A 15,553-nucleotide genomic window follows, 5' to 3' on the forward strand; every position below is an offset into this window, starting at 1 on the left:
AGAACTGGTACAGATGGGTCACACACACACACACACACACACACAGAGCACTGGTACAAATGGGTCACACACACACACAGGGCACTGGTACAGATGGGTGTCACACACACACACACACACACACACACACACACACAGGGCACTGGTACAGATGGGTCACACACACACACAGAGCACTGGTACAGGTGGGTCTCACACACACACACACACACACACACACAGCACTGGTACAGATGGGACACACACACACACACACAGGGCACTGGTACAGATGGGTCTCACACACACACACACACACACACACAGAGCACTGGTACAGGTGGGTCTCACACACACACACACACACACACACACAGCACTGGTACAGGTGGGTCTCACACACACACACACACACACACACACACACACAGCACTGGTACAGATGGGACACACACACACACACAGGGCACTGGTACAGATGGGTCACACACACACACACACAGAGCACTGGTACAAATGGGTCACACACACACACAGGGCACTGGTACAGATGGGTCACACACACACACACACACACACACACACACAGGGCACTGGTACAGATGGGTCACACACACACACACACACACACACACATAGAGCACTGGTACAGATGGGTCACACACACACAGGGCACTGGTACAGATGGGTCACACACACACACACACACACACACACAGGGCACTGGTACAGATGGGTCACACACACACACACATACACGGCACTGGTACAGATGGGTCACACACACACACACACACACACACACACACACACACACAGGGCACTGGTACAGATGGGTCACACACACACACACACACACGGCACTGGTACAGATGGGTCACACACACACACAGGGCACTGGTACAGATGGGTCACACACACACACACACACAAACACACACACAGGACGCACTGGTATAGATGGGTCACACACACACACTGCACTGGTACAGATGGGTCTCACACACACACACACACAGGGCACTGGTACAGATGGGTCACACACACACACACACACAAACACACACACAGGACGCACTGGTATAGATGGGTCACACACACACACTGCACTGGTACAGATGGGTCTCACACACACACACACACAGGGCACTGGCACAGATGGATCACACACACACAGGGCACTGGTACAGATGGGTCACACACACACACACACACAGAACTGGTACAGATGGGTCACACACACACACACAGGGCACTGGTACAGATGGGTCACACACACACACACACACACACACAGAACTGGTACAGATGGGTCACACACACACACACACACACACAGAACTGGTACAGATGGGTCACACACACACACACACACACACACACACACAGCACTGGTACAGATGGGTCACACACACACACACAGCACTGGTACAGATGGGTCACACACACACACAGAACTGGTACAGATGGGTCACACACACACAGAGCACTGGTACAGATGGGTCACACACACACACACACACACAGCACTGGTACAGATGGGTCACACACACACACACACAGCACTGGTACAGATGGGTCACACACACACACACACACACAGCACTGGTACAGATGGGGGACACACACAGAGCACTGGTACAGGTGGGTCTCACACACACACACACACACACACACACACACAGAGTACTGGTACAGGTGGGTCACACATACACACACACACAGCACTGGTACAGATGGGTCACACACACACACACACACAGCACTGGTACAGATGGGTCACACACACACACACAGAGCATTGGTACAGATGGGTCACACAAACACAGAGCACTGGTACAGATGGGTCACACACACACACACACACACCACTGGTACAGATGGGTCACACACACACACAGAGCACTGGTACAGATGGGTCACACAAACACAGAGCACTGGTACAGATGGGTCACACACACACACACACACACAGAGCACTGGTACAGATGGGTCACACACACACAGAGCACTGGTACAGATGGGTCACACACACACACACAGAGCACTGGTACAGATGGGTCACACACACACAGAGCACTGGTACAGATGGGTCATACACACACACACACACACACACACACACACACACACACACACACACACACACACACACACACACACAGAGCATTGGTACAGATGGGTCACACACACACACACACAGAGCATTGGTACAGATGGGTCACACACACACACACACACACACACACACACACAGAACTGGTACAGATGGGTCACACACACACACACATAGAGCACTGGTACAGATGGGTCACACACACACACACATAGAGCACTGGTACAGATGGGTCACACACACACACACACACACACACACAGAACTGGTACAGATGGGTCACACACACACACACAGCACTGATACAGATGGGTCACACACACACACACAGAGCACTGGTACAGATGGGTCACACACACACACACACAGAGTACTGGTACAGATGGGTCACACACACACACACACACACACACACACACACAGAACTGGTACAGATGGGTCACACACACACACACACACACACACAGCACTGGTACAGATGGGTCACACACACACACAGAGCACTGGTACAGATGGGTCACACACACACACAGAGCACTGGTACAGATGGGTCACACACACACACACACACAGAACTTGTACAGATGGGTCACACACACACACACAGCACTGGTACAGATGGGTCACACACACACACACACACACAGAGCACTGGTACAGATGGATCACGCACACACAGAGCACTGGTACAGATGGATCACACACACACAGAGCACTGGTACAGATGGGTCACACACACACACACACACACACACACAGAGCACTGGTACAGATGGGTCACACACACACACAGAACTGGTACAGATGGGTCACACACACACACACACACACACACACACACACACACACACACAGCACTGGTACAGATGGGTCACACACGCACACACAGAGCACTGGTACAGATGGGTCACACACACAGGGCACTGGTACAGATGGGTCACACACACACACACACACAGGGCACTGGTACAGATGGTTCACACACACACAGGGCACTGGTACAGATGGTTCACACACACACAGGGCACTGGTACAGATGGGTCACACACACACACACACACACACAGAGCACTAGTACAGATGGGTCACACACACACACACACACACACACAGAGCACTGGTACAGATGGGTCTCACACACACAGGGCACTGGTACAGATGGATCTCATACACACACACACTCACACACACAGAGCACTGGTACATATGGGACACACACACACACACACACACACACAGAGCACTGGTACAGATGGGTCACACACACACACACACACAGGGCACTGGTACAGATGGTTCACACACACACACACACACACAGGGCACTGGTACAGATGGATCACACACACACACACAGGGCACTGGTACAGATGGTTCACACACACACGGCACTGGTACAGATGGTTCACACACACACACACACACACACACACACACACACACAGAGCACTGGTACAGATGGATCACACACACACACACACACACAGAGCACTGGTACAGATGGGACACACACAAACACACACAGAGCACTGGTACAGATGGGTCTCACACACACAGAGCACTGGTACAGATGGGTCTCTCACACACACACACACACACACACACACACACACAGAGCACTGGTACAGTTGGGTCACACACAGGGCACTGGTACAGATGGGTCTCACACACACAGAGCACTGGTACAGATGGGTCTCACACACACACACACACACACACACACACACACAGGGCACTGGTACAGATGGTTCACACACACACAGGGCACTGGTACAGATGGTTCACACACACACACACACACACACACACACACACAGGGCACTGGTACAGATGGTTCACACACACACACACACACACACAGAGCACTGGTACAGATGGATCACACACACACACACACACAGAGCACTGGTACAGATGGGTCTCACACACACAGGGCACTGGTACAGATGGATCACACACACACACACACAAACACACACACAAACACACACACACACACACACACACACAGAGCACTGGTACAGATGGGTCTCACACACACAGGGCACTGGTACAGATGGATCACACACACACACACAAACACACACACACAGAGCACTGGTACAGATGGGTCTCACACACACACACACACACGCGCACACACACACACACACACACACAGAGCACTGGTACAGTTGGGTCACACACAGGGCACTGGTACAGATGGGTCACACACACACACACACACACACACACACACACACACACACACACACACACACACACACAGAGCACTGGTACAGTTGGGTCACACACAGGGCACTGGTGCAGATGGGTCACAAACACACACACACACAGACAGAGCTGGATGCAGCTGACTGTGTAGTTTTCCTTTTTTCAGTCTAAACTGCATGGACTGGTGTCTCCTGCCGCCAGCCACTGAGGAAGTCATTGCGCAATCTCAAGTGATTAAAGGACGTTTTATCGGGGACCCTTCCCATGAGTATGAGCATATAGTGCACAAGAAGGCAGGTGAAGGGAATGCAGCTTATGACGAGGAAGAAGTAGTAAGTTTATATCATTTGACTTATTCTTCACAGCCGGCATCCAAGGGAATCGAGAAATAGACAGCAACACACTGACATTATTATCCATAGGTTTCCTTGTTTGATTTATGTATCTTAGTCTACAGTTTATTCAGCTTACACTGCCTGGCAGGTTTATCAAGACTATTAAGGTTTGACTGTATGAACATATAAATGTCTGTCTGGGTAGTAGTTATTATTAGCTGATTTAACCCTTTTGTCATTCTTATTGTGTCTCATCCTCTTCTGATTTTAGACCCATATCAAGGAGGAAGCGCGTCTCATAGCCATAATCAGCAGGATAGACGAGGAGACAGCTGTGGTTCCACGTGGGGCTTTTGTGAAGAACCCACTTGGGCAGGTGAACATCAACCACTGCTTCCGAGGTGAGATGTGAATCTGGATATCTCTGAGGCCAGCGCTGAATCTGACTCCGCAGCTTACACGTGTGCAAATAAAATGTACATTCTATATGATAAATATGTTACTGCTGTCTGACTGGCTTAGACATTGCTCTAGTACCCCCATTCTAGAGGTTCACAGATCATTGCACCATCACTCCCTGTGCCAGATATGTGCAGAGCACTGCTCTGTTACCCCCTCTGGTACGTATATGTAGCACTGCTCTGTTACCCCCTCTGGTACGTATATGTAGCACTGCTCTATTACCCTTCTGTTATGTGTATGTAGCACTGCTCTGTTACCCCCTCTGGTACGTATATGTAGCACTGCTCTGTTACCCCCTCTGGTACGTATATGTAGCACTGCTCTATTACCTTTCTGTTATGTGTATGTAGCACTGCTCTGTTACCCCCTCTGGTACGTATATGTAGCACTGCTCTATTACCCTTCTGTTATGTGTATGTAGCACTGCTCTGTTACCCCCTCTGGTACGTATATGTAGCACTGCTCTGTTACCCCCTCTGGTACGTATATGTAACACTGCTCTATTACCCTTCTGTTATGTGTATGTAGCACTGCTCTGTTACCCCCTCTGGTACGTATATGTAGCACTGCTCTGTTACCCCCCTCTGGTACGTATATGTAGCACTGCTCTATTACCCTTCTGTTATGTGTATGTAGCACTGCTCTGTTACCCCCTCTGGTACGTATATGTAGCACTGCTCTGTTACCCCCTGTGGTACGTATATGTAGCACTGCTCTATTACCCTTCTGTTATGTATATGTAGCACTGCTCTGTTACCCCTCTATCACGTATATGTAGCACTGCTCTGTTGCCCCTCTAGCACGTATATGTAGCACTGCTCTGTTACCCCTCTGGTACGTATATGTAGCACTGCTCTGTTACCCATCTGGTACGTATATGTAGCACTGCTCTGTTACCCCTCTGGTACGTATATGTAGCACTGCTCTGTAACCCCTCTAGCACGTATATGTAGCACTGCTCTGTAACCCCTCTAGCACGTATATGTAGCACTGCTCTGTAACCCCTCTCAACACGTATATGTAGCACTGCTCTGTTGCCCCTCTAGCACATATATGTAGCACTGCTCTGTTACCCCTCTGGTACGTATATGTAGCACTGCTCTGTTACCCCTCTAGCACGTATATGTAGCACTGCTCTGTAACCCCTCTAGCACGTATATGTAGCACTGCTCTGTAACCCCTCTCAACACGTATATGTAGCACTGCTCTGTTGCCCCTCTAGCACGTATATGTTGCACTACTCTGTTACCCCCCTAGCACGTATATGTAGCACTGCTCTGTAACCCCTCTAACACGTATATGTAGCACTGCTCTGTTATTCCTCTAGCACGTATATGTAGCACTATTATGTAACCCCTCTAGCACGTATATGTAGCACTGCTCTGTTATCCCTCTAGCACGTATATGTAGCACTAGTTTGTTATAACTGCACTGTTATCCCTCTAGCACGTATATGTAGCACTGCTCTGTAACCCCTCTAGCACGTATATGTAGCACTGCTCTGTTATCCCTCTAGCACGTATATGTAGCACTGCTCTGTTATCCCTCTAGCACGTATATGTAGCACTGCTCTGTTATCCCTCTAGCATGTATATGTAGCACTGCTCTGTAACCCCTCTAGCACATATATGTAGCACTGCACTGTTATCCCTCTAGCACGTATATGTAGCACTGCTCTGTTACTCCTCTAGCACGTATATGTAGCACTAGTTTGTTATCCCTCTAGCACGTATATGTAGCACTGCTCTGTTACTCCTCTAGCACGTATATGTAGCACTGCTCTGTTATCCCTCTAGCACGTATATGTAGCACTGCTCTGTTATCCCTCTAGCACGTATATGTAGCACTGCTCTGTCATCCCTCTAGCACGTATATGTAGCACTGCTCTGTTAGCCCTCTAGCAGGTATATGTAGCACTAGTTTGTTATCCCTCTAGCACGTATATGTTGCACTGCTCTGTTACCCCCCTAGCACGTATATGTAGCACTGCTCTGTTACTCCTCTAGCACGTATATGTAGCACTGCTCTGTTAGCCCTCTAGCACGTATATGTAGCACTAGTTTGTTATCCCTCTAGCACGTATATGTTGCACTGCTCTGTTACCCCCCCTAGCACGTATATGTAGCACTGCTCTGTTACTCCTCTAGCACGTATATGTAGCACTGCTCTGTTAGCCCTCTAGCACGTATATGTAGCACTAGTTTGTTATCCCTCTAGCACGTATATGTAGCACTGCTCTGTTATCCCTCTAGCATGTATATGTAGCACTGCTCTGTAACCCCTCTAGCACATATATGTAGCACTGCACTGTTATCCCTCTAGCACGTATATGTAGCACTGCTCTGTTACTCCTCTAGCACGTATATGTAGCACTGCTCTGTTATCCCTCTAGCACGTATATGTAGCACTGCTCTGTTACCCCTCTAGCACGTATATGTAGCACTGCTCTGTTATCCCTCTAGCACGTATATGTAGCACTGCTCTGTTAGCCCTCTAGCACGTATATGTAGCACTAGTTTGTTATCCCTCTAGCACGTATATGTAGCACTGCTCTGTTACTCCTCTAGCACGTATATGTAGCACTAGTTTGTTATCCCTCTAGCACGTATATGTAGCACTGCTCTGTTACTCCTCTAGCACGTATATGTAGCACTAGTTTGTTATCCCTCTAGCACGTATATGTAGCACTAGTTTGTTATCCCTCTAGCACGTATATGTAGCACTAGTTTGTTATCCCTCTAGCACGTATATGTAGCACTGCTCTGTTACTCCTCTAGCACGTATATGTAGCACTAGTTTGTTATCCCTCTAGCACGTATATGTTGCACTGCTCTGTTACCCCCCTAGCACGTATATGTAGCACTGCTCTGTTACTCCTCTAGCACGTATATGTAGCACTGCTCTGTTACTGACTTTTTTACACAAATACAAAGTAGTGCAGTATAATTATGGCATATAAGCTTTGTTAGACATAATCTGCAGAATTTGGATATTATACTCTTTCATCCCACTAACAGGACAATCTTCCCTCCTAGGTCTCTCAGTGAGTGAAGCTAAAAAGCTGAGTTCCTTCTTCCACTTCACTCCATCCCTAAGCCCCAAGAAGAAGTCGTTGATGGAGAAGGCTGATCTGAATCCTTCTATAGACTTCTTGGAATCTCTAGAACATGATACACCAAAAGGTGAGAATGAGACATCACAGGGGTCATACACAGGGGCAGCTGAGTGACCTACTGAGAGGCCTGAGCAGTAATACAGAGAATAAGATGCGGCACTTATCTATGTGCCTGCTGGGAGATTTGCTTTCAGGCTCATGACCATTTACATCACCAGCTGTACTGACGCTCTCAGCCCCTCTCCCAGATACCCCTAGCTGGTCTGCACGGCCGTTCCTCCATTTTACAGTTCCAATCACACATTCTTATATATCAGCTGTATCTGTAGCAATGACAGTGTCTACAATGTAAGGGTTAGAGACATTGGAATATTAAATGTTTGAATGCAGAGTACGACACGTTGCCCTTAGTGCTACGCTCAAAGTGTAGAAGTTGTAAACGTTATAATACGGGTGGTTTTATTCTGATGCTAATCTAGGGGAACCCCCCCAGCACTGCAGCAGATAAAGGAGACGGGAGGACTGAGATCAGAATCATCCATGACATCATCCTGTACTTGTGGGATGACATAATAGTGAGGGTGCGTCTCTGTAGGAGGGCTTTTTAAAGCCTATATATTAATTCCCAGACCTTAAACAGAGACAAGAGACCACTAATTTGAAAGGAGGAAGTCTGTCTTATCTTTCAAAAAATAAAATAACATTGACTGTCCCTTTTTTAAATTGCTTTATACCCTGACTTGTTCTAACTGAGCACCTGTCTACCCTTCTGTACTGGAGAGACGGATTAGCTGCCCCGCTGAAAAACCAGGTGATTTCTATTTGAGGTTATTCTAGAACCCCAGTTTTTGCCTCAGCTTTTTTTAAAAATGACAGTTTGCTCTAAATTGTTCTCTCCTTTAACGTGTTCCCAATTATACATTTTACCTGCTGGGATGTATTCAATTGCTTACAAATAACTCCTTTACCCTAATTTATTTTATTTGAAATAGCTGTTCTTGCCTGTTGTATCCAAACCTATAATAAACGTTTCTGTACTTAAAATTTTTTATTGTTTAAAAAGATAGATAATCTCTTTATTACCCATTCCCCTGTTCTGCATAACCAACACAGTTATATTAATATACTTTTTACCTCTGTTATTACCTTGTATCTAAGCCTCTTTTAACAGCCCCCTGATCACATGACTATTTATTATCTATTGACTTGCATTTTAGCCAATTAGTGCAGTTTCTGCAAAAACTCCATGGGAGTGAGCACAATGTTATCTATATGGCTCACATGAACTAGCACTCCCCTGTTGTGAGAAGCTAATAAAAAAGCATGTGATAAGAGGCTGTCTTTAGTGGCTTAGAAACAGGCAGAAATTTAGAGGTTTAAATGTTATAAAATATATTAATATAACAATGTTGGTTGTGCAAAGCTGGGCATGGGTAGTAAAGGCGTTATCTATCTTTTTAAACAATAACAATTTTGGTGTTGACTTTCCCTTTTAGGACAGGTTATAGGAGGTTTAGAAGTAATCCTGCTCTCAATGGGAGTAGGGAAGTGAGGTAATAAAATGGTCTCACTATGTATAGAGAGATTAGATAAGGAGGATTTAGTGTAAATATAAACTGATCAGCCAATGGGGTCTGCTCTCCCTGCTGATTTGATTGGGGTGTGGTTTCAATTAGCAGAGATATCTATTTCATTTACAAAAATATACCTCAGTGTGCAAATTTCCATACATTTTAAACTCTGCATATGGTATAACAAATTACTGTAAATACATTTAAGGGACAGTATACTATAAAATTGTTTTCCCCTTAATGCGTTTCAAATAACTTTTTTAATCAGATGCAGAGTATAAAATGCATGAGATTTGCTTTTTTAAGGTTTATTTGTGTATATGAATTGGCTGATTTTATGTTTTGAAGCCACAACCTAATAAATTGGGTTGAGTTTGTAGGTATAATCTGATCTCATTATTTTATCACATTGTGTACATATACCTGCTTCTTTATCTTATATCTGTCCATAAACCAATCACCAATACTTGGAGAGAACTATGGAAAGTTAACATTTTATTACTTTATCTCTTCTATAACCCACTGGGAGTGTAATTTATTCTATTGAGGCCAAAAGCTTTCAGGATGGGTGGGGATACCACAGGCTAAATAAACTATTTAAAATGCCTATATAAGGTAATGAAAATACTTGTAAACAATTTAATACACTCCAGCAGGTAAAGTGGATCATTGGGAAAAAAATTAAATGGGAGAACATTTTTGAGTAAACTGTCCCTTAAAGGGAAATTCCTTTTACTGTACACTGTTTCTTTAAAGGATCATGAGATCCATCATGTGAAAAATGGAATTCAGTTTTGAGCATTATGTCTCTCTAGCTATGCAGATATAAACAAAAAACTTCCCTTATCTATTTAACAGACAGATGACAAAAGACAAGAGGTACTTAGAGCATCAATCTGCTCTGATTGGGTATTTTTTTTCCTCTTGATTGCTCTGCTTTGACTGCAGATCTCCATATCAAGCTAATGTGGATGGCTCAGGTTTAGAATAGCACTGCAAATGAAGGGGAGGGGCTTAGAATAGCACTGCAAATGAAGAGGAGAGGCTTAGAATAGCACTGCAAATGAAGAGGAGGGGTTTAGAATAGCACTGCAAATGAAGGGGAGGGGTTTAGAATAGCACTGCAAATGAAGGGGAGAGGCTTAGAATAGCACTGCAAATGAAGGGGAGAGGCTTAGAATAGTACTGCAAATAAAGGGGAGAGGCTTAGAATAGCACTGCAAATGAAGGGGAGAGGCTTAGAATAGCACTGCAAATGAAGGGGAGAGGCTTAGAATAGCACTGCAAATGAAGGGGAGAGGCTTAGAATAGCACTGCAAATGAAGGGGAGAGGCTTAGAATAGCACTGCAAATGAAGGGGAGAGGCTTAGAATAGCACTGCAAATGAAGGGGAGAGGCTTAGAATAGCACTGCAAATGAAGGGGAGAGGCTTAGAATAGCACTGCAAATGAAGGGGAGAGGCTTAGAATAGTACTGCAAATGAAGGGGAGAGGCTTAGAATAGCACTGCAAATGAAGAGGAGAGGCTTAGAATAGCACTGCAAATGAAGGGGAGAGGCTTAGAATAGCACTGCAAGTGAAGAGGAGAGGCTTAGAATAGCACTGCAAATTAAGGGGAGGGGCTTAGAATAGCACTGCAAATGAAGGGGAGGGGTTTAGAATAGCACTGCAAATGAAGGGGAGAGGCTTAGAATAGTACTGCAAATGAAGGGGAGAGGCTTAGACTAGCACTGCAAATGAAGAGGAGAGGCTTAGACTAGCACTGCAAATGAAGGGGAGAGGCTTAGAATAGTACTGCAAATGAAGGGGAGAGGCTTAGAATAGCATTGCAAATGAAGGGGAGGGGTTTAGAATAGCACTGCAAATGAAGGGGAGAGGCTTAGAATAGTACTGCAAATGAAGGGGAGAGGCTTAGAATAGCACTGCAAATGAAGAGGAGAGGCTTAGAATAGCACTGCAAATGAAGGGGAGAGGCTTAGAATAGCACTGCAAATGAAGGGGAGAGGCTTAGAATAGCACTGCAAATGAAGGGGAGAGGCTTAGAATAGCACTGCAAATGAAGGGGAGAGGCTTAGAATAGCACTGCAAATGAAGGGGAGAGGCTTAGAATAGCACTGCAAATGAAGATGAGAGGCTTAGAATAGCACTGCAAATAAAGGGGAGAGGCTTAGAATAGCACTGCAAGTGAAGGGGAGGGGTTTAGAATAGCACTGCAAATGAAGGGGAGAGGCTTAGAATAGCACTGCAAATGAAGGGGAGAGGCTTAGAATAGCACTGCAAATTAAGGGGAGGGGCTTAGAATAGCACTGCAAATGAAGGGGGGGGTTAGAATAGCACTGCAAATGAAGGGGAGAGGCTTAGAATAGCACTGCAAATTAAGGGGAGGGGCTTAGAATAGCACTGCAAATTAAGGGGAGAGGCTTAGAATAGCACTGCAAATGAAGGGGAGAGGATTAGAATAGCACTGCAAATGAAGGGGAGAGGCTTAGAATAGCACTGCAAATGAAGGGGAGAGGCTTAGAATAGCACTGCAAATGAAGGGGAGAGGCTTAGAATAGTACTGCAAATGAAGGGGAGGGGTTTAGAATAGCACTGCAAATGAAGGGGAGAGGCTTAGAATAGCACTGCAAATGAAGGGGAGAGGCTTAGAATAGCAGTGCAAATGAAGGGGAGAGGCTTAGAATAGCACTGCAAATGAAGGGGAGAGGCTTAGAATAGCACTGCAAATGAAGATGAGAGGCTTAGAATAGCACTGCAAATAAAGGGGAGAGGCTTAGAATAGCACTGCAAGTGAAGGGGAGGGGTTTAGAATAGCACTGCAAATGAAGGGGAGAGGCTTAGAATAGCACTGCAAATGAAGGGGAGAGGCTTAGAATAGCACTGCAAATGAAGGGGGGGGTTAGAATAGCACTGCAAATGAAGGGGAGAGGCTTAGAATAGCACTGCAAATTAAGGGGAGGGGCTTAGAATAGCACTGCAAATGAAGGGGAGAGGCTTAGAATAGCACTGCAAATGAAGGGGAGAGGATTAGAATAGCACTGCAAATGAAGGGGAGAGGCTTAGAATAGCACTGCAAATGAAGGGGAGAGGCTTAGAATAGCACTGCAAATGAAGGGGAGAGGCTTAGAATAGTACTGCAAATGAAGGGGAGGGGTTTAGAATAGCACTGCAAATGAAGGGGAGAGGCTTAGAATAGCACTGCAAATGAAGGGGAGAGGCTTAGAATAGCAGTGCAAATGAAGGGGAGAGGCTTAGAATAGCACTGCAAATGAAGGGGAGAGGCTTAGAATAGCACTGCTGTAAGGGTCAGGTTTTAGAATCTCCCTTAAAAAAAGTAAGGTTAAGAGGGAAACGAGGAATAAGAGGAAGCTGCTAGTACATTTATAAAAGATATGTATCTTCATTTAAAGAACAATAAGAAAATCTAAATTATAAACTGTTTAAATCATTTCAATTAGTTGCAATATTAAGAGCACAACACCTGATCTTACAAACGTTTATGCAATATATATATTTTAAGTCATTAGGGAAATGGGATGTGCCCATAGGGACCCCTCCTTGGCACACTAAGGGTCCTATACGCTCTCTGGTCTGGTGATATTATCTAACAAATCTCTTCAGTATGTTAAAGCCTGAGATCTGTTTATCATTCTGGGTGTGAAGGAGAGACACCTACATTACAATATGGTGCGTGTTTTTTCTCCATGTTGGCGAGACTTAATGATCGGCCCTGGGTGAACTGCTGTTCCTTTAGGCTGTAGCTGCCAGAGATCCTGAACACGCTTTACATCTTTTGCTGGAAAGAAGAAAAGGGTTATGCAGAAAGTCGCCAGTGTGCGTGTGAGGGGGCGCATTACAGGCCCTCGGGAGCATACAGTGTAGAATGTACTAAATAAACCAAATTTGTGTGCTTAAAGTCTCCTTGATTGTAGGAATCTGCTTTGTTAAGTTGTCTTTATGCTTCTTTTTACTAGTAGTTATTTGGGCAGCAGAACTGAATTCTGTTTTTATTATATATTGTTGGGGTGAAGTGAGGACAGTTATTTCTCTCTTACCATATAATGGGCCGTATCATGCAAGTAAAGCTGAACAAGCACAGCATGCAGACAGCTGGTACATTCACACACATCACAAATCCTTTAAGATACTTTCCAAACTGACCATAAAATGCTTGAATTTGCAGAAGATTTCCCTTAATATCCTGTGCCAGGATCCTTGTCTAACCCTTCTTATCTCTGCGCCGTCAGCCTCACCCTGTCTGCAAATGGGACATATTCCTAGTGAGTCACATGCCCGTTTACATGTGAAATCTTCATGACCGTACAGTCTACAGGGACCTTTAAATGGTATTGACCTCCTCCCTCTATTCTAAACACAGTACTTTAAAAAATGTTATCCCACTTGAGATAAATATGTTCATTAGTTTGTTCCTGAGTTTAAGTTCTCATTCAGACTTGGATTGGATAGAATAAGACGTTTTAAGCGACTTTCCAATTTACTTCTATTAATTTTGCATAATTCTTTTGGTATCCTTTGTTAAAGAGTAATCCTAGGTGAGCTGAGGAGCGTGCATATTTCTTTAGCCATCTGGCAACTGTGTTTGCCACAATGTTATAGCAATGTTATGCATACTTACTGTATAAACACTGCTGCCATAGGATGCGACACATGCACACTCCTAAGCTCCTAATAGCCTACCTAGGTTTACTCTTCAAAAAAGAATACCAAGAGAACAAAGCACATTAGATAATAGAAGTGAATTGTAAAGTTGTTTAAAATGGCAAACTCTATCTAAACCATGAGCGTTTCATTTTGTTCTTGTAAACCCATTCTGCTTTCTATCCCAGGTGCTGCTGCATAAACAATACAGTACCTGAACAAGAAACATTTTACTGAACCGCAACAGTTTATTGTTATTATTTATTTTCTTTTTTTGAAGGGGGCAGACAGTTTATGTTAACCCCTTAACCATGTGTGACAACACATGGTCATCATCCACACAATGTGTTCAGTGCGGATGGCAACCATGTACCGTCACCTGGGGGGCACTTTAAGAGCTAATCGTGCACCGCCCCGCAGTTACCCCAAATACCTAGTGGGCAAGTGGTCCAGCAATGCCAGGGAACCTGGATGCCAGTGACATCACCACATCCATGACATCACCAAGCCCCAGAACCCATAGGAATTAAGGACGCTGAATAGGCGGTTGGTATTTTAAACCTCTCAATCTCAGACGTCTCAAAGGGACATAATACTCATATGCTAGAGCACTTGAAACTGATGCAGCATAACTGTAAAACGCTGGGAGGGAGAAATTAACAGCAGCCAATCAGCATCAACAGTGCTGAGGTCATGAACTCTTTTACTGTGATCTCATGAGATTTCATAGTAAACTTCCTTAAACTGAATAGGGAAATAACATGAGTGTGCACGAAGCCACTCCCTTGCAAGTCCTGGGACAGGCATACTGACTGGTTGCTTAAAGTCCTTTACAATTGGGTGTGAATACTTAGGACATTTGAGGTAAAATATCTTTCTTTTTACAGATGTTCTGGTGATATTTTCTAGTCAGCTTTTTACAGCTATCCTGCATCAGTTTTTAAACGTGTGTGTGTGTGTGTGTGTGGGGGGTCTGTAGGCACTTATAACAGGTCATCAACACCTTGTTTTAACATTTAGAAGCCCCTCTTTAAAATATAGCCCCTATATAGATTTTTATAGCCTAATGATGAATGTGGCACATCAAAGTTATATACATATAC

General features: G+C 45.0%; 1 protein-coding gene across 1 annotated transcript in view; it reads left to right on the top strand.

The window, feature by feature from the left end:
- Positions 1-15,553, top strand: part of RSPH9 (radial spoke head component 9) — an 89,470-nt gene that overhangs the window by 27,493 nt on the left and 46,424 nt on the right. Inside the window, exons 2-4 of the mRNA XM_053709382.1 lie at positions 4,476-4,641; positions 4,916-5,045; positions 8,142-8,288. Of these exons, the coding sequence (XP_053565357.1) occupies positions 4,476-4,641; positions 4,916-5,045; positions 8,142-8,288 (443 nt within the window). The remainder of the gene's footprint in view (positions 1-4,475; positions 4,642-4,915; positions 5,046-8,141; positions 8,289-15,553) is intronic.

This window comes from Bombina bombina, chromosome 4 (genome assembly GCF_027579735.1).
Source record: "Bombina bombina isolate aBomBom1 chromosome 4, aBomBom1.pri, whole genome shotgun sequence".
Lineage (NCBI taxonomy): Eukaryota > Metazoa > Chordata > Amphibia > Anura > Bombinatoridae > Bombina > Bombina bombina.